The 20,243-nt window shown below is 46.1% G+C and overlaps 1 protein-coding gene across 4 annotated transcripts in view; it reads right to left on the bottom strand.

Moving 5' to 3' along the window:
• The window catches only part of HIPK2 (homeodomain interacting protein kinase 2), a 131,863-nt gene that overhangs the window by 8,662 nt on the left and 102,958 nt on the right, over positions 1 to 20,243 (bottom strand). For 2 of the 4 annotated variants that reach the window (XM_033514228.1, XM_033514229.1), the window contains exons 8-12: positions 19,395 to 19,614; positions 17,823 to 17,944; positions 13,391 to 13,533; positions 12,899 to 13,075; positions 10,153 to 10,434 (exon numbers count right to left, since the gene is read on the bottom strand). In XM_033514228.1, the coding sequence (XP_033370119.1) occupies positions 10,153 to 10,434; positions 12,899 to 13,075; positions 13,391 to 13,533; positions 17,823 to 17,944; positions 19,395 to 19,614 (944 nt within the window). The remainder of the gene's footprint in view (positions 1 to 10,152; positions 10,435 to 12,898; positions 13,076 to 13,390; positions 13,534 to 17,822; positions 17,945 to 19,394; positions 19,615 to 20,243) is intronic. The other 2 variants (XM_033514230.1, XM_033514231.1) reach the window with 1 other exon arrangement.

The following is a 20,243-nucleotide window of genomic DNA, read 5'->3' as shown; positions in this document are numbered from 1 at the left end:
AAGGGCACAGCACAGCCTTCAGTCCTCTGCTGGAGAGAGGCTGCTTAAGCCAAATCCTGGGCTTCAGAACTCCCTCGTTACTATTCCAGGAAAGCCTTCATGGAGGTCAAGGAGTGAGTAAGACATTGTGGATAGATCTTATATTCACACTGCTTAGAATAGCACTGAACCAGACTGCCAGATTTATTTTCAGACTGCTTTTTATGTATGTGTGCAGTAGAAGCCCAGCAGTTATACTATGCTTTGTTGCAAGTCTCACCACCCACACAAAAATGTGGCAGTTTCTCCCAGCCTTTCAGCAATGATTTAATAATAGATGCTATGACTTTTCATGCTTAAATTCCATGAATCTACAAAACACACACCATTCTATTTACTAATATGGTACAATGGACATATATTCTCAATAAGCATTTAAAAATGAGGAACAAATGAGAAAGAAATTAACAAAGTATGTAATGCTTTTGATTTTCTTCCCTTTCCAGATTGAACAGGCTCTGAGTCTCCTGACTCCAGTGTAGATTATCAAGGTCCTGCTGCAACTAATCTATCTATGACATCAAAAAAGTGATTAAAAAGGCACATCAACACTTCCAAGATTAGTGCTGGAAGTTCATTAGACAAGACTGCATGAGTACAATTGGGATTTGCTCTGCTATTGTGTCTAATTATTCCTCATGGTTTCTTCTTCCTGTTATGAGCTTGTTTAGGGAGAAAAAGAGAGAGTGAGAAAGAGGAGGGAGGAAGGGGGATGGTGAAGATTTGCTTAAATGGCTCACATCCTTGACAGTGCACAGACCTTGACTACAGAAAATAGCTGTTATGTTTCACTGATTGCATTATGTTGTTATGGCAACTGAAGTTTTTAAAATGATGAAAAGAAATGGATAGCACATAAAAAGCTAAGTAATTAGGCTTAATGGTGGAAACAGCCCCAACAGGAACGGAAATGCCATGGAGAAAAAGGAATCTTAACTTCATGAGTGAGTACTTTAAACAGAGAGAGAACTCTTTCCCATGGAGCATCCTCTCCATTCTCTCAGCCTGGCTAGTCCAGTCCAGGGAATAGCTGATTAATCTGGTCTCAGTCTGTGATGTTCTCAGTTTGTTCCCTGGTCTCAGCATTACTTCTTGCCCAAAAGAAGGTCAAGCAGACACTGAAAACAGTTTCGTTCCAAGGATATTGTCTGCCTTAATTTTTTTTTTAAAGGAGCACCGGTGAGTTCCCTTCAACTTGCCCATCCCAAAGTCTCTCTGTCAGCAATCACCACCCGCATCCCAAGACTCAGGGTTGAAAATCTATTTTCTTTTCCCTTTAAAGAACACCTTGGGTTTCTGCATTCACAAACAAGTTCCCATGACACAGACTTTCCCTGGGCTATCATCATGAGATCCTGGTATGCCCTGAGGAGGACAGAAGACCACATTGTTCTACTCACAGTGAAAAACACGTCTCAAGAGGCCCCTGCCATCCTGAAAGACTGTCACTTGAAACAGGGCAGATGATAGAGAAGGAGAGGGAGCTATTGGATAGCAGTTGGAAAGCAATCCTTCCAGGGGCAGGGATGGATCGACAAGGAAAACGTACAACAGCAAACCCTCATGTTCTGGCCTTTCGCTAGGAGCTGGAGAGCGCTGCGTTAGAAATGGAAAGAGCAGCAGTGCATCTTAGATGGACAATGACTGTGTGTGAAGAAAGATGTAGCAGTTTGGATATGCTGCTATGAAAGAAGAATATTAAGCCAATAAAAATGACTAATATTGCATCAATATTTCCCTCTCCATCAGTAGAAAGGCCTGTAATCACACATTTATGAGTATCCGTGCTGCTTGCCCTTTGCAGCTACCCTTGGCTGCCAGTTGGGAAGAGAGATATATTCTTTATCTCTGACAGTTATTACATTTTATAAAGAAAAATCAAGTCACTAAAGAGTTTTCTGACAACTGATAAGGTCTAACTGTTCTTTTACAGTCCCTTCCTGATCTAAGTGGCTGAGCTGCTGAACTGGAAATACTTGCTCTCAGCTGACAATTGACATGAGAAGGTTGAGCTGTAGAACTGGAAGGGTAATTTTCTGTGTAATCTGAGCTATTTATTGTTTTAGTATGGGCATATTTTTCTCCAGTTTGATTGAGGGCTTGTCAAAGCAGGGACCATGGGAAGTTTTCTCCTTCAAAGTGTTAAAGCTCCTTGGTTACAATAAAAAATTCAAGTATAACTGTTTGATTAAATAAGTAAGTGACCCCAAACCCAAACCTTTCCAGAGAAAGGGACCCTATCAGGGTATTAACTCATTTCATGGATGGGAATCTGAAAAGGACCAGAGCTATGGTCCTGCCAAGCCTTATGCAAGTGCTCAGCACTGCTAATACGTGTCATCTCCCAAAGTCAACTGGACTATTCCAGTAACAGAGCTAAAGCCCATGGGTAAATATTTGCAGGATTAGGGCCCAAGTGATCAGCTTCTCGATTCAGCAGGCTGCATCATTTCAAGCACATGAGGAGTCACACTGAGAGCAGCTGGATTTCTGTCTCTAGGAAAGGTAACAACTGTGGTTAATGTTACTGCAAGCAGACAAGTCAGTTTGGACTAATCACACATGCCCAGAGCTCAGCACCTGCTGTACCAGAGCCTGCCCAGAGATTAAGGGTGGGAATTCAAAAACATCAAAGGCCCAACTCATGCTGAAAATCAGGTGATTCACGGTGATGCCATTTGGGTTTTGCCTTTTTTTCTATGCTCTCTGTATTTTTCACACATATATTTGTAACTCTGTCACCCACTGTATTAGTGGCTAGTTCTCCCAGTACTTTTCCATGGTCTTTCCCCAAGCTGAAAGACAAAACAAATTCCAGAGCTCCAAGCCCCAGGAGGTACAAGGCCCAGTGCTATCTTGGTTGTTCCTGGGAACCAAGGCTGAGAACAGCTCTTTGAGATACATTTTCATGGACAAGGCACAACTGGTGCTGAAGAGGGGGCTCCTGAGAAGGGGCTTGACCTGGGGGGGAATTGCACCACCACTTGTCCTCCTAATTGGGGCTTTTTATCAGCTATGTTGATTTCCTAAAACCTATAAATGTGTACTCACCTCTGGGGGGGAGTGGGATTTTGTGGACAGCTTTCCATAACTGCTCCTAAAGGCCTTCAAATAAAAATCATTTTTTATATTCCCTCATTACTAAAATTATCTTGAGTTGCATTTCCAGGTTGGGTGAAAGGCAGCAACAGGCTTAAAGATACACTTTAATCCAAAATGGAGGGTTTTGAAAATTCACCCCAGCAGTTAGCATTCCCCTTACTCAAAGTCTTCTTGGTAGCCAGCAGCTTTCCCCCTTCCAGCTCCCTCTCAGCTGCTCTTCCCACCTTGCAGTAACTCAGGAGTTATCTTTGTGAGGCCCAGGCTGATGGATCGCTTTCCCTGCTCACAAACTATCAGGACTGAGAGCTTTTACCTGTTGACACAGCACTTGCCTACTCAGCAAGCTTACTGTATTCCTATAACTCAGCCACAGCTTTTGGGGATGTTTGTGCTTACACAGAAAAATACTATTAAAAGTCTTGCCCCCTTCCTATTAAGCTCTCTCCAAGCCTGGTAATTACTTTCCCTCCTGCATGCACAGAAGCGGCAGCAAATGTGATTTAGTAGTTTGGGGAGTTGGACTGTGCTCCTGGGCAGCTTGTGTGCCTGCTTGCATTATGTGGGGAGGTGTATTTTAATTCTCCAGAGGAGGAAGGAGCAAAGACTGGTGAAGTGGCAGCGAATCCATCTACACAGAATGAAAAGCACTGAGCCAGGTAGGCTTTTTAACCCTTACTGCCAAGGTCTGTGCCCCCCCTTTCAGAACAACAGATAAAATAATCATTGCTTTGTATATTTATTACTAGTTTGTGAGTAGTATCTCATTCTCACCTGGTCCTAAAGAGCTTATCCTCAAACTTTGACCCCAAACAGTTCATGTCTGTCCAGTGTGCACACGCAGAGCATGACCATGCCTTTTAAGTAGAAGCAGGTCTTGGAGATGGCTCTCTAACATACACTGCCCTCGTGAGTGCCCAGCAGAGATGGATGTGGGTCCCTATTCCCTCCAGCAAGAAGTCTCATAGAGGAAAGGGAAGGAAGACAGTCTGTGCACAGGCACCCTGCAAGAAATTAAGGTGGTCATCTGAGATCCTGTTAATGGAAAGGTGCTAAAGACAGATGCAGAGAACAAAAAGCGAGTGGAAATTTAATAAAGGAAGATCCTGAACTAGGTGTTAAAACAATGCTGAATCCACCTCAATAGCCAAAGACAAGGACAGGGACAACAACCCCTGTGACAATGCAACTTGAGATGTTTTTTACTTGCTGAAGGCCCAGCCTAAAAGCTTGGTATGTGGCAGCATTGCAGGAACGGGATCTTTTTTTTCCCTGAATACCCTGAGTTACAGCAGAATCACAGGAAAACCAAATGGTGTCCAGTAGGAGCAATTCTTCAGAGTGTGGCTCACTCCAAGAGCTACAAACCTTTTAGTGCTGCTGACAATGTAGCAACAATCTTTTAGCTCTCAAGGTCACCAGCTTGGCCTCTCAGTCTGGGGATGAAGTCAGCCATAGCACGACTGTACCTTTTAACTAGCATGCATATACACCAGGGCGTGTTAGCTTTACCTCACATTAAAAAAACACTGTTCTAAGTCTCTGAAAACTTAATAACATGGAACCCTTTTAGTTTGCTGCTTCAGAATAACCCACCTATTCTAGGAGAGCATGGAGTCAGACGAGAAAATCTCACACCAGAACTGCAATCAGTCTCCTTATGTTGAAATCTTATTCCATGCATAGCTCAGTGTTGGGAACGAGCCCCCTCCCCTCTCTTCAGGTCAGCCTCCATCCTGACCTGTTAATCTGCTCTCACCTTCTTCATGAATTTGTGATGGTAAGAAATATTTATCAAGTACTACTGAGGCCATTTTATTAGGCTATACAGCACATGTCATTATTTAAGTCATATAAACTGAATTGCTTAGCAGGTTGTAAAGGTCCTGCTGCTGAAGGTCTGCTGACAGAGCTACTGTCTACCTCTGTAATTTTAAGTATTAGCTGCATGTCGGTGTCTTCTGGAGATGGAAGGCAGCAATCTTTTAACCAAATGACTGTGGTTAGTCAATGTATTGCTATGCAGAGTCGGTGCATTACTATGCACAGCAGAACACAGCCACAATAGGCTAGATGTCAAAAGAGAATTACAAATGGTGTTTTGCCCCTCACATATGCATATCAGCAAGTTGACATAAACACCTGGTTTGTGCCTGCCAGCAATTTCTGTGTGTAAGTCTTCTGAAGTGGACTTCACCACCACTGCACTACAATGTGAACAAGGTAAATAAAAACTTGTGCCAGCTTATGCTCTGTTACAGAGACTACACCACAGAGCTTCCCATCTTAAGAGGGAGGGGGAAGCCCCACAACTCCGCAAGGATTTTGTGCCAGTGAAGATGGTCAATGAGGCAGTTCCTCAGTATGCCAAAACAACAGCAGCAGTCAGTCTGCCTTGTCCAGAAATTTCTGTCAGGATCCCATGGAAAACCAAGCTGGAGAATATTACCTATGACACCACCACAGGCAGTAGGGAGCTGAGGGGCTCTCCTGTCTCTTTGGAAGCATCCCCAAAACCACCCAGCTGAAGACCATCATTGTATTGTTTCAAGTAGAGTCCTGTTTTCCTTGCTGCTGTACTTACTGCTTGGAGGGGAAGCCATCTGGGCATGTCACAACAGCCACATCCATTGTCCTTCTTTCCACCCTTTCCTTGTGCCATGCTCTGCAATGCATGGATACAGCAATATCCCTCACTGGACCACCAGTGCACCCCGGGGCATCCCTCCCCAGGACCTTGTGTGCTCTTCCTCCCTGCCACAGTTCAAGGTGCCTTTGTGCCTCTCCGCTCCATGTCTCAGCTCTTGCTTTCTCTCTACTTCTGAGCTTCAGAAATATTTAATCAAGGGAGGATTTACATTTAAACCAGTGCAGCAGGTGAAGCTGCATGCTGGGGAGTAGTTAACCCCTACTACGTGCTACTCACTGAGTGTGTGCTCCAACCACTGTGACTGCACTTGCACTATCAGTCAGCTGCTCTGTCCACTAGACTTTCTTGCAAGAGCAAGTAGAGAAACTAAAAAGGAGTAAATTTTTAAAAATAAGTATCGATCCACTTTCTATCTCTGTCTCTTCACAGTGCTTTACAAGTAATGGTTAGACCTAGTATCTCCCATTCAAAATAAATAACATTTGGAGTTATTATCTTACAACTCAGCACTAAAAGTCTCTTTGGCCAATGAAATCTCTCTGTAAAGTATTCTGAGCTGAGAGTGCACAAGCTCATTAAACAAACAGTGACAAAACTGTTTCCTGTTCTTAAAATGCTCTTTGTAAGCCATTTTTCCCCTGCTGTTCTATAGGACAAAATATCACATGCAAAACTTTGTCAGCAGCAGAAACCAGGTGAAAACAGTTCTATTTGGTAAAAATGTTCCCTTTTTATTTTGACCATTTCAAACTAATTTTCCTATTATTTTCTTACATTTTGAAGGAACAAAACCCTTCATTAAACCAGAAATCAGAAGTCTTCTACTTAATTAGTTAATTCCCTGGCACTTTCTTCCCTTAAATGAAGGTCAAAGCATTTTGCAGTTTTGAAGCTCTTCCAGATTTCACTGTGTTGAGGGTATTACTAGAAAAAACTCAATGTAGCCAGCAGAAATGCCTTGTTTTTGACAAACTGACTTTTCTAATCAGGAATTTTCCCCCTGAAAATCTCTGGCCATCTCTCTGAGGATGAGCCCTGCTCAACTGTAGCTGAAGTTTCTCCTTGGTGACTGTGCCTTAGGCACGGGGTTGGGGCCCAGTAGATGGCCCCCTTTGACAAGGCTCCACCAAGCAGTTCCTCCAGAGCTCATCTCACACCACCTCCCCAGCACCTCTATCCAACAGGAGCCCAGCATTTTCAGATGACTATTGATTTTATACAGATTACACCGAGCTACACTCACCAACAATGCAAAACGAACAATGTGCTGCCCTGCCTTTCTGATCAGCCGGTATTTCATAAACACGTAACACTTCCTACTCTTTGGTAGGAAAAGGAAAATCTTACCCACATCACAATTTTTCAGATTTTTCTTTCACCAATAAAAAATGTGCATTCTGTATGAGAAAAGCTCTCTCTGCTGATCTGGTATTACAGAAAGGCTTTTCTGTCCAAGTAAACCCAAGCTCTAGGGCTCCTTTACCTCACTGGCAGTATCATATTTTAACAACATTGCTGTTACTTCTTAAACTGAGACGAACTCTTACATCATCAAAGGATCTAATACTTCTCACAACCAATCTCTCTTCACTGAGGAATAAATAAAATAAACATATTTCTTCTTATGGGTCAAATGGCTTATGGGTCAAATGGTAATTTCTAGCCTTGTAATAAATAAAAGAAGCAAATGCTGTAGTAAATTCAGGAGCTGATTCAATGGCAGCGAAGTTAACGCAAAGTTACCACTACAATCAATAAGATGTGATCAGGCAGTTACCTTTGATCTGTCAAATGCCATATGATTTCTATATTCTAACCCAGAAAAAGCAAACGTTTCTAGGATGTGAAAAATAGCATGTTTCAAGTGATTCCTTACTTTTCACCCCCACAGCACAGCTATTGCCCAATATGGTAATATTTGCATATATGAGCCAGACAATGCATTCTTTGCATGGTTTCATTTTCAGCTCAGATCCTGAACCTTTGGGCCCTGATTACATTAAGCACATAGTTCACTGTCACTCCCATTTTTCTTGGAGCCAAAAAAAATAGGCACGTAAGAAAACTTAGAGGCATTTTCCTGAATGAGACAAACTTTCAATGGGAAAGACTTCAGCAGGGACAAAGTTCATTGGCATTAAATGCTGACACAGCTTCCTTGACTGAAAGGTACACTCTCACTCCAGCTGAGAATCTGGTCTTATATCTACCCATGTCAAAAGATACTGAGCAAATCGATTTTGCTCTCCTGGAGACTTTAACCAAAAAATTCTCATTCTGGCCATGCTGTTTTCTACCTGTGTCTCTACCTTTAATTCTCCATTTGCTCTGGTTACATCTGCACAGGCAATTTAACTCACTCGTGTCCATGCAAAATGTCTCTACATGGCTCAGAAATTAAACATGTCTCTACATGGCTCTTAAGCTCTGGCCTTTCGGAATGCTGGCACCCTGGCACTCTATAGATATGCCATATGGATACAAAAAGTAGCCAGGGATCTGATCCCAGGCAGGAACGTGTCCGGAATATACTTTAGTCATATCAAAGCCATTTTGTTTATGTAAGTCTGACTCCCAGGACAACTTTCCAAGCCCTTCAGCAGACCCAAATCTTTTTAATACCTCAAACTCCAAACTCAATTCCCAGACATGTTTGTGAACTTTGTTCTGTCTGTCTTTCTGGAGAGGTGCTGAGTAAAGAAACTGGTCAGATGGCCGCAAAGTTGAAGCAGAGGAGACAACCATTGGGTGAAGTGGCTGCAATATCCCAGCTCTTACCTTCACCCCTCTGTGGACCCAAGAATGACACCCAGATGGTAAGTTTAATGATTTTCACACGATGTCCCAAAGCCTGGAATCAGCACCATGGGTAAACATGCTTTAAAAGAGCTCCCACAACTCTTGAGTTTTCAGCTTCAGTTTTGTCTTCCCCTTTCTTTCCTAGAAGAGCCCTGGAAGTAGAGACTCCTTATTTATAGTCTCCCTGACTTTCGCACTGGTGTTCATACAACTCCTTCTGGAAACATGCTTTCTTTCCCCATCTAAGCAAGGAATCCTGTGGCAATTTTAATTTTTTTTTTTTTAAGTGAAATATGTTATGCTGTCCTGTGAACCGCTGCATTCATGGCAAGGCTGACTTTGAGAGGCACTGAGCTCTTGCTGCCCAGTGGAATTCACTAGCACAGAGAGAGGAATGGGAATCAGTGGTGGCTGTTGGGAAACATGTTGAAATTCCAGCCTAGATGCCCGAATCACATGGCTTTTCTTTACAGATTTTTAGCTCCTGGAGGCCAAATGTGTCTCATCTGTTCTGTGCACATTTTCAGGCTTCACTTATCACCACACTGCAAAGACGCAGAGATATAGAGAGAGAGGAATCTCTAGTGATTAAAGGAAAATCTGCCATGGAATGTCTTCTAATATATAAAATAATAATCCTCTCTCAACAACATTGGAAGGATAAGGTTAAAAGTTTCAGTTACCAATATAGAGATGGTATAATTATTCAGCTGTTTGCAAAGCTACTTCTCTACATCTTATAAAGCAGTGTGATGTCTTGTGACTGGCATCAGATGGGAAACCCAGAGCACTTGCATGTGATGAAAGGTGCTGAAAGGACAGTCCTAGAAAATTAAGTCCTGTCTGATCCACAAGGGATGATCAGCAATGGCAGCAGTCCTGGGCCATGCTGTTCACTCAGATGAGGTAATTCTCTGAGAAGCAAACTCAGCCACCACTTTCTAGCCTCATCTATGCCCCTCTGCAGCATCAGACAAAAAGCCACTTTTACTATAGTTCAAGGATATTTTGGCAACACAGTCAAGATTGAGCAACCCTCTCGCAATATATTTATCATTATTGAGTATTTATGACAGAACCACTGTTTTTGAGAGCTTTTTAAAGAAAATACAGAAGAAACATATGGAAGATGTCATTTAATGCTCTCTACAGATGACTGGACCACTTAGAAAGAGAAAAGGCAAATTTAAGGTCCCTTCCTTCCAAGCCCTTCTTTCTGTCTTTGTTTTAAACAGATGTCTCACAGAGGTTCATCACCACAGGCTATCTGAAGTCTTTCCACAAAAAGGAGATAGAGAAAACTGGTCTTTCCTCTTACAGATAACTTTGAGTTTGGTACAGAGAGACTACTGCACTTCTCCAAGGTCACACAGCTAATGTACAGCACAGAAGTGAGTATTACCTGAATCTGTAGAGTCATCAGCTAGTAATTTTCCTCACAAATCAAAGACAGCCTGGTTGATACAATGCAAACGTAGTTCCTGGAACCCTACAGCAGCGCCAGCACTTCTGTGCCCATCTCTCCTTCTCCTGCACACAGAGAAGAGCAGAGAACTACTGCTCACCTGGTGGGTGCATGCTTCTGCTCTTCCTCTTCGTCTGTGTCGCTGCTGATGGTGATGACGCTGACGGCGGGGCTGGGGGTGTCGGGGATGACGATCGTCTGCCGCTGCCGCTCCCGCGTGCTGCTCGTGGCCACGTCGCCCCAGCCGCAGGTGACGGAGGTGCTGCAGGCAGGGCTGTTGTGCACCATGGCACAGCGGGGAGGGGTGTTCTCCTTCACTCGTTTCGACCGCTGGGGCGAGCTGATGGACTGAGAGGATGAAACTTCATAGGTGGATGCATTGCTGGAAATGGGAAAAAGTGTTAGTTGGTTAAAACTCTGCATGCTTAAGTTGCCCATTGCCATGGTTTGTGAGTCCTGGTCTCTGATTCCGTAGCACTGATTTACAGAGTCTAGGAAAACTGCAAAATTGGCACAGTCCTTCAAAGAAGACACTGCCTTGCATGACTTAACAATTCTTTGAAAAGTACTTTCTTTTAATAAAAAATTCAAATTGGTTTTCCCTGGAAATTTCCAGATGAGAACTGCTGCCTCTCAGGAGTTTGCACTGGGAGGGTAAAGGCCAACCACAAAGCCCAGACATACAGAACAAAGGCAGGCACAGCATGGCTGACACAGGAGGAAGAACCACCCAAATGATAATCCCTTCCTCCTGTATCCTGCATGGATGCATCATGACCAGGAATTTTTTGGCAAGAAAAAAACAGAGGAAAAATTAGAATTAGTTGTGGAAAACAACAATCACTTATCAGGAAAAACTTTTTTTAAACAGAAATGAATTGCTGTTTAAAAATCTTTTTCAGTGAACATTTCCTGCTCAGTACTTTATCCTCTAGGACAGTGGCGTTGCATGGATGAGAGCAGGCAGATGGGAGGCCATTTACTCAGTTTCATTCCTGTGTGAAGCAGTGTACAACACATATAAATCAGAAAGAAATAAACAATATATTTATTACACAGTAGAGAAACATTCCCAGTCTTCCCACTTCAGCTTCCCTGCCTGACCAGTCATAAAAGTCCCACTTGGATCAGGGATCCAAACACAAAACTATCAGCCAAACAGTGCAGTGTGGGTCTACAGATGGGATTATTTACCAAAGCACACTGACTAAAGCCCATTTCACTCGTTTCCCACACTTCCTTTCTTGGTCGTGTTTCTTTTTGCTATTGCAGAACATCTGGAGATTCAAAAAGGAAGAAAACCCCAAAGTTCTGGTTTTGTTCTACTGTGGGGCCTGGGCTGCATGCTCAGCCTATCCCAAAAGCTAACAAAGGGACTAGGTGGCATCCATCAAAAGGAAGTCACCCTGGCAGTATATCACACTACACCAACTTACAGAGGCTCTTTTGCATTACAAATGGCTGCACAGTAGCATTCAAAGTGCTTTTTGAATACCAATGAGCAGCGTGGAGTACCCTCCTCTCCAGAGGAGCATGGTTCCTCATTTGGCACAAAAAGAGTCACAGTCAATGAAGCTGTAGAAACCCTTTGCTCTGAGAGTGCCCCATCCCTCCTGGACACAGCCACCCCTCCCTAGAAGTGACGGGAGAGGGGAGGCCCTGCACAGGCACACTGGCTGCAACAGGCACTCTCTTTTGCTGGCTAGCTGGGCACAGAGCTGCCTCTCTGTTTAGGAATAGACTAAGACAGCTGGAGCCCACCCAAAGTAAATCCAACATTAGAGAGCAGATAAATGGGAAGGATTTAAATACCGGCCTCTTTACTTGAGTCAAACTGGTAGTGAACTCAGAGCCCCTCTGGCAGCAGTCCAGTCACCCAGGAAAACCACACGCTCAGGTTTTTGCCACTGCACAGGTGGTGACCCCTTTTGGCTCTCTACCCTGCACTGTTTTGTGTTTTTTCTTTTAAAAAAGAAGTGTGACAGGCCTAGAGGATCTTCTCCAGAGCAGCTGCACCTTGAACAGCCTTGTCCTCTAAACAAGATTACAGTGCTGCAACCATCCTACCATCCAAGCCCTGCGAGAAACCCCAGACTCCTCCTTCCAGAGCCAAACGGTCCTACTGAGAGATGATAGATTCTAAGGACTGTCCTTAAAAAACGTTCCCTGTTTTATGCTGCCAGAATTATAATAAGACCAGGGTGTAATAACAGGTATCTGTTGCTGGTGTGGACTGTTGAAGACAGGAGCTAGCTCCTATGTTAGGAGCTGGAGAGCTCAGCTGGCCTGAAGCCACCCCAGTGCTGCGCTCCCCATGGCAATAAAGCTCAGAAGATTGTCATCAGCCCGCCGCTTTTGAAAGGGCAAATCTTGTGTGCACACATCAGGCACGTGTTTGTGAAGATGCAGCCCCCTCAAGGTGCAGATGCTGCACCTCAGGAGCGCTTCTTCCAGGTGATGTGGGAAGAAAAGGTGTGGCAACTGGGCACTGCGCCACACTGACCTGCAAACATGGTTACAATTTTAAATCATCATGACTACAAGGCCCCAGGTAATTGCAGCAACACAGCAATCTGTATGAACAGGGCCTGAGCCTCCCATTCTGCATCTTCTCCAGCCACTAACTCCCACACAAAATGATGCGCACTGGCCATAAAACACCACCGAGTACTGAAGATGCGAGGTAGCCAAGAGCCCCCTCACAAAATGTGTGATCTAATCCCTCACGGGCCGTGGAACAAATCCTGTTTCACCCCACAGGTGTCAGCGAGGGTGTCTCTTGCCAGCACGCCGGCGTGGCAGGGCCACGGTCAGAAGCAGCCGGGCTGGGGTGCCCTGGCACTCACCGTGGAGCCGACTGGTGCTGCTTGCTTTTCCTGGCGGAGGCGGCGGCGGGCGGCTGGCGCATGACGTGAGCGACACCCACGTTGACGGGCTGGGCGGCGGGCAGGGCCACGTGGCTGGCCAGCAGCGTGGTCTGCTGCATGATGGGGTTGTAGTGGCTGCCGTGGGCGTGCGTGTTCCTGCACGGCGGGGATACAGGCACGTGTTGGAAACGCAACTCAGCGGGCCTCCCACCACCCTTCACCGAGGTTCCCTCTCCTCCAGGGCCTCTTGGGTTCCCAACCTTCCCAGGACGGAGCGTTTTCCCCAGGGAATGGGGCTGAAGGAGCGGTGTGGGAACATCGTTCTACTCCGAGGGCATGGAGCAGTCTCCCACAGCTCCCAGACAGTGGGGCCACAGGCTCCTGTAGCCTTGCAGGACCCCAGCCCTCATGCCTCCTCCAGCACCAGTACCAGTGGGTGCTTCAGGACGCCTCCAAGCACCTCCAGTTTACCTCCAGTCTGCCAGCGGTTGGGTGCCTGCCATGGACTCCGGGATGACGGTCGCGTGCTGGACAGAGGTGTGGGTGGCCACTCCGGTCAGCTGCTGCCAGGCTGGGGGGAGCAGGATCTGCTGAGTGCCACTAGGCCATGCTTGCTGTCAGACAGAGGGAAAGCAATTCCTTAGCTAAAGGCATCCAGCAATGAACACAAGCGATGGTCCACACACAGCTGGGGCCCCCTAAAAATGATCATGGTCATATTGCATAGCTCTTGTCACCACCCAGTCACAGATGACAAACACTGTTAGGAAACCACAGTATAATCAGGAATAGTTATCAATATAGAGAAGGAGGGGGCAAAAAAATCCTTGCCATACAAAGCAGCAGCTGTGTTTTAGGTTAAACTGGGAACGGAAGGGATCAAAACTTGGCGTTTCAACCCAAACATCAAATTTTTTAGCACCTTCTAATTTTGACTCTCCAGATCAGCTGGGCACTATGGCTCCATTGTTAATTTTCTCTTTCTACAGCCAGCTTATTTTCTCAAGTAATGCACAGCTACACATTGCATGCCTGTCCTCTCCATGCATTCTCCAACTTTTTCCCCCCTCTTAGAGGGGGAAAAATCTCTGCCCTGTGACTTGAGCCATCAATCTGCTATGCAGAATTCACCCCTCCAGCTGTGCTGCCACAGGCATGATTCAGGTTATCCTGCTCCAGTGACTCCACACTCAAGTCAGATGATTGTTTTTTGGACCTGGGAAACTTTCTTAGCTATGTGCTGCCCAGTTGTGGCTCTGCCAGTGTTTTGCTGCCGGGCTGAGGAACTCAGGGATACCAGCTACAGTCCACCTCAGTCCCAGCCTGCACTACTGTACTGGACCTGTGTTGTGTTATCTCACTGCTCTAAGGAGGCTAAATTTGAGGGGAGGCTTCTTCTAGGCAGGCATTTATCATCTTCCCCACCCTCACAATGATCAATCGTGTTAACTGTCCCCATGATTCCCTCCTATCCCCCAGTGACACAAACCCCAAAACAGTCTAACCTGCAAAAAAACATCTTTTCCCAGTCCCACTCCTAAGTTTGACCATCTTGTAACTTTTTGTGTTGCTGAGTTACATGAAAAGGCTGCTATAGTGAGGCCTCTTAGCAACATCTATAAAGGATGGAGTCACAAGGCTCCTGAGAGCCCTTCATCTAGGGAGCCACAACCATGGACTGGTGATGATTGGAGCAGGTAAAAGGATGAGGCAAAGGAAGAAAAAATCAGTGAGGAAAAAAAGCCTTCTTATTATTCTCTTTTCTTTTTTTACCTCAGCTTTGCTTTAAAAGAGGAGACTGAACTACTGTTGCAGTCAATCCCAGGGGACTACCTGGATTTACTTGCACACAAAACTGCTTCCTCCCTTTTCAGGAAGGGAATGGAACAAATCTAAGCTCCTTGTCCAACTGCAGTGCATAAATTTAGATGCAGTGTCAGGGCCTAGGCACAAATTCCTCACTTATTAGGTAAGGACCACTGAATCATTTAATCTGCAGATAAGACTTGTCTAGGCTGATCCACCAGCACAGTGTGCTGTGCTTACACATGGAAGGCTTGTCCTGGCAGCTGCAGCCTGTTCCTAGTTAGAGCATTACTATGAAATTTTGCTGGGGTGGTGAAGCAATGTTCTGGCCCTTGTCCTCAGGAGCTGGTGGGTCCCTGGAGTGACCAAGCTCATAGTCTGGATATAGAGTGGGAACAACTAATGGAATAACATTTTGAAAGCCAGTGTCAGGACCTCTGTAGGAAGTGTTGTTGGGAAGGAGTTAAAAGGAGAGAAAATCAAGAATACAGGGTGTTATTCAAGGGCAGGGGACAGTTCTGGGTCACACCATGGAAGCCTGCTGGAAAACTACAGCTTTGCTTCTTTTGAGATCTGAAGCTGCAGTGGGCTATTAGTAAAGAAAGGATCAGTCTCTTCTCACTGATCTCTGTGCATACAATATGTGGGCCACACTTGCTTGAGAGGATGAGAAGAGACCCAGAGAAGTTACAAACAAGTTACTTTAGCCACTGACCCTGCATCTTGCAGGCTGCTTGCTCTGCCTTGCACTGCCTAGTTCCATGCCACAGGCTGCAGACACACAGCTGCCAGACATGACGCTCAAGCTCTGTCAGTGTCTCTGCCCTGGATCCCTCCATCCCTCATTGGGACAGCCGGTCTTGTACAAAGTGCACAGGAAGAACTGGATGCCAGCTGTGCTGGGATGCAGTCAGGCTTTACCAGCCACAGGCATCCCGAGGAGTGCAAACACAGAAACCTGTGCCATGTGCTGGGCAGGGGAGAAAGCCTGATGGCACTACACAGTTCTGGGAGCACAAGGAGCAGCACCATGCCTCATCAGTGGGACAAATAAAGCAGGGGACAGACAGAAGCGGGCTCTGGAGGCGCTGCACTCTCTGCTGGGGCCAGTCCCTCTCGCAGTTGCGGCAGTCGCACAGCCCAGGCTGAAGAGCATTAGATAAGCAGCTGTGCATGAGAGGAACAGCTCTCTGCTGGGAGAGAGACACGCAGCCGCCGAGATCAGATGTGACTACAATGCATCACAAAGAAGCTGTGTTTTTCCATTCAGGAAACTGGAATTGGGTACAGATTTGTTTATCAGACCAGCTGCTCAGCCCGAACCGAGCGAGGCCCACGGACACCAGATGCCACCGGCATCAATCAGAGCGCCTTGCCATCAGAGACGGCTCGCATTTCTCATCGCGCGAGACAAACAGGCACAGCAACAGGCACGTCTCCTCTCTTTTATTACATCAAAAATTAAAAATCTATGCAAGTGAGGAGTGATTCTCACAAACAGCCAGAAATCCCCTTTGGAAGTGACAGTGAATGAAATGCCAGTAGGAAGTACGAAAGGGGGAGCCCATGAAACTGGTGTTCACGTGGCAGAGGCAGCACTGAAATTGGTAACCTGTGGGCAGGAGGATGCTCAAGAGGAGCTTTACTACCAAACATTCCTCACTAGCATAGAGCCCAACAAGGCCACCATAAGAAGAAAGAAGGAGCAGGAAGTACTGAGATCTTTCAGGATCCTGCTGTCTTTGAGATATTTCAGATGCAGCCCTCACCCCTTTGAGCCCCAAAGGATAGAACACCACAGGAGGCCTGGCAGAATGGTGGGGACATGTAAAGCTCTGCGACCTCCTTCACTCACTGCCTTGGCTGACTTCTTGCTCGGGCAAGAGGTGCCAGCCACTGAGCCTGCACAGACTGCTCCTTACTTTGGAGCATGGCTTTTGTTTCTCTGCCTCTTAGGCTCTCCTTTCCTACCAAACAAGGGAGGTGGCCCATGTCAGTTGTTACAACAGGCTGCAGCAGAGATTGGTTTGATGTTTCAGACAGCTCTCTGACAAAGGCTCTGCTATTGGGAAGGGGCAGGGCATGCTAGCTGATGAAAATCACACAGGCTGCAAGTTGCATTTTGATCTGTCTTCACCAGAGAAGTGTGACAAGCAGCTGGGAAAGGAAGGCAAGAGCACCAACAGTCATAGCCCAGCAGTGCAACACACAGGTGTAAACCCTGAAGTCTGCTGGTACCTGACTACGTATGAATGTGCTGGCATGGCAGATCAAACAAGCCTGAGACATAGACGTGCCTCTGTAACTAGCTGGACATTTTTTCCAGCTTGCATAACTTAGTTCTAAGTGGGTTTTTTTTGTCCTGTCTGGTATCAGCAGAGGTACCATGGTGCCAGCTCAAAAACAGTTGAGGCAGATTCACTGAAGCGAGCACAAGGAGGAATGGACTGCTCCTCTGGTTTGAGGAGCTGGGGTACCCCTTGAGCATGTACATGTAATCAGTAATACCCACTCCTGTTTGTTCTTGTTTTTAGGAGGAATCATGTTTTTCCTGTGAGAACATTTCAGACAAATGTGCCAGTAAGAACTGCTGACAAGGAGAGCTCCTTGAGTGTGGGGCCCTTGCCCCTGCCTCCTATGTCTCATAACTCAAGAGCAGAGGTGTGCATAAAACAGAACAGTGAAAACTTAAAGCATGAAAGGTATTTATCAGCAGCATGCAATTCACCAGTGCAACTCCTGGCTGCAAACTACCCCCAAGATTTTGAGCTCAGGAGGATGCAGGAGGTTATTATAAGCTCCTTCTCAGCAGAGGCCAGACACTGCTTTCCCTGAGGCTTTCTTACTGGTTTCAGTAGAAAAACAAGAAGAAAAAGGGTTTTTCCAGTGGCTTTTGCAACTCTGACATAGTCTTTGAGCTGAACAATGAGCTAGGGGAGATTTTGACATTTCAGAGAAAGCTGCAGACCCATATACAGTTGCCCAAGTCTCGAACTGCACCACAGAAAGCCCTCAGAGAAAGCTTCTCTCCTCAGCCTCCAAGAGTGAAACAACACAGAAAATACGTGCTGAGCACGGTGCCTTTGGAATTGCTTACCTGTGCGAGGAGTCCCGGCTGGATCTGAAGAGGCTGGGCCCCAGGAGCCTGAGTGACAATGGGAACGGCGTTCTCCATCCGAACCGAGTACCCAGCGTGCTTCGAAGGGGAGGCTTGTAACCCTGTTCCACCAGCACAGAAGGTACAGCATAAGCCACCAGCAGCACTGCCAGGAACAGGGCTGGCTCTCAGAAGAGCCTAAAGGCACTCGCTGATGTCCACTTAAATTGCAATGTTCAGTCCCTCTGAATAATCAGCTATCAGAGTGCCACATGTTCTATCCTGGCCCAAAGATGTTCATCAAATGTTCACAAACATCATATGGCTGTAAGGGTGCAGAAAAGACATTTCCAAAGGCACTAAGGGATTAGCCGTGTTTGTGTTTTTAGGATATCTCAAGCGCATGGGAAGTATTGCAATACAATGTGCACAGGCAGAAAAGGAAAAGAGGGGAGTGAATTGCTCTTCCCCATATTCCCTGGTTTAACTAGAAGTGGTCTTTGTCAGCTCAAACCCACTGCTATATGAGAATGCTCTCTTTACACCAAAGTGGGATGGGAATCCAGAATGCCATACTCCCTCAGCCTTGATGGGGACAGGTGATTTTCTCTAGCGCAGTTTCTTGGGATTCACATTGAAAAGGCTCAAGCACACCCCAAATTCCAATCACTACTGGCTGAGCCCCACATTAGCCTAACTGAGCTGGAGGAACTTCCCTCTCCAGCACCTCATTGCATGGCACAGCCTGTGCTGCCCCCTCTAATTTGGAGCCTTCTCAAGGCAGCAAGCTGAAGATGGTCACTTACGTACTCCACTTCTGAAGTCAAACCCTTGAGATGCATTTTAACTACACAGAAGAGGTCTAGCTAAACTTCTCTAGTTCACAAGAGCTTTGATAAGCTTGCAGAACATTTAACAAGGGCCTGGAGACTAATGCACAGACAGGCTTGCAGAAATGAAGAGCAGAAGTTACACCAGCTGAACTGAGGTCTATTTAGGTAATTTCCTGCAGGTACTTGGCTAGTTTTCCCAAATTGCTACAGCAAGTAAACACTAGAATACACAGGCAGAGCTGTTTGCAGCAGGACTGGATCTGAAGGAATTGTCCTCATAAGTGCTCATGAGCATCTGTTATGGGGGAGAACCCTTGTCTCCACCAGCACCACACTCCCTGCTGTATTACCCTCCCAAGTTCCCCTTTTAGCAATCGAGTCACTGAGAAGTGACAGTATGGCCCATTACATACCTACTGATTTACTGGTATTGTGTGAGAAAGCTTTCAAGTTTACCAGAGTACGGCCAAAGAGCCTTAAACTTTGCTCAGGGCAAAGAGTGGCAAGTACCACATATTGTCCCCCAGCCCCTTCTCAGTATCAGCTGCTTCCAGCTCAGGATGTTAGAGGTGCCTGCAAGATGCTCCGCCAACACAAACCCTCCCATCTCTAACAAGCTCACTGCTCTGATTTACTAGGGCAGCCCTTTTTCCTGCCAGGTGACCTGCACTGAGGAGACTCATTTCCGACAAGAGCTGGACGAAGCAGCAGGCCCAGACCTGGTGAGGCCGTCACTTACCTTGGAAGCCTGGTGGGCAGACGATGAGGGCTTGCTGTAAGGGGTCAGGCCGGGCACAGATCTGCGCTGTTCCCGTCTGCAGGGGCATGCTCCGCTGGGCCACTGCAGCCATGGACGCCGCTGAGGGCTGGTAGAGTGCAGATTGGTAATTTAGTATGGAGACCTCGGGGTTGGCTAAGGAAATAGTGGCACTGGAGGAGGTGGGAGCCAGGTTGGTGGTCTAAAGGAATGACGGGAATTAAAACAAAAAACAAACAAAAAATGAGGGAGATGGGTACGCTGGAAGAAGCAAAATCCAAAAAATAATAAAGTAAAATAGAGTAAGATAAAATAAAAACCAAACCAAAAGAGCAGACAAGGGGTAGAACGGGACACTGAGGAGTAAAGAGACAAGGGCAGTGCTGGGGGAAGGATCACCATCTGCCTGAGGTAACCACTACTGTACCATGCCATGGGACCTCCAGCCACATGGCACTGCTTGTACTGCCCAGAGACACAGCACATTCCCTACAGCAGAACTGCAGCCCCATTTCTCACCCAACTGGCTCTGATTTGAAGCATGAGGAAGATGGGCTCAGAAAATGTTGCTATCCACAAATCACATTGTTCACTCATCATGTACAGAGCTCTAGAAGCTGCTCACATTTCTGAGGTAAAATAGACTCAGCACCTCTATGCCCTGTGAAATCTCATCCTGAGAGGGAAAATCTATTCTGGCCTTTCCTCTTAGATGCCTTGTATCTAAGATGGCACATGCCCCTTGAATTATGTTTGGAATTTGAAGTAATCAGAAGACATAACAGAAGTAATGCTAATACTTGCCAAGTCCGAACTTCACTTGAATTGTCT

This window comes from Parus major, chromosome 1A, assembly GCF_001522545.3.
Source record: "Parus major isolate Abel chromosome 1A, Parus_major1.1, whole genome shotgun sequence".
Classification (NCBI taxonomy): domain Eukaryota; kingdom Metazoa; phylum Chordata; class Aves; order Passeriformes; family Paridae; genus Parus; species Parus major.
Note: the sequence above shows the minus strand (reverse complement) of the source record. Positions and strands in the feature narration are given on the sequence as shown.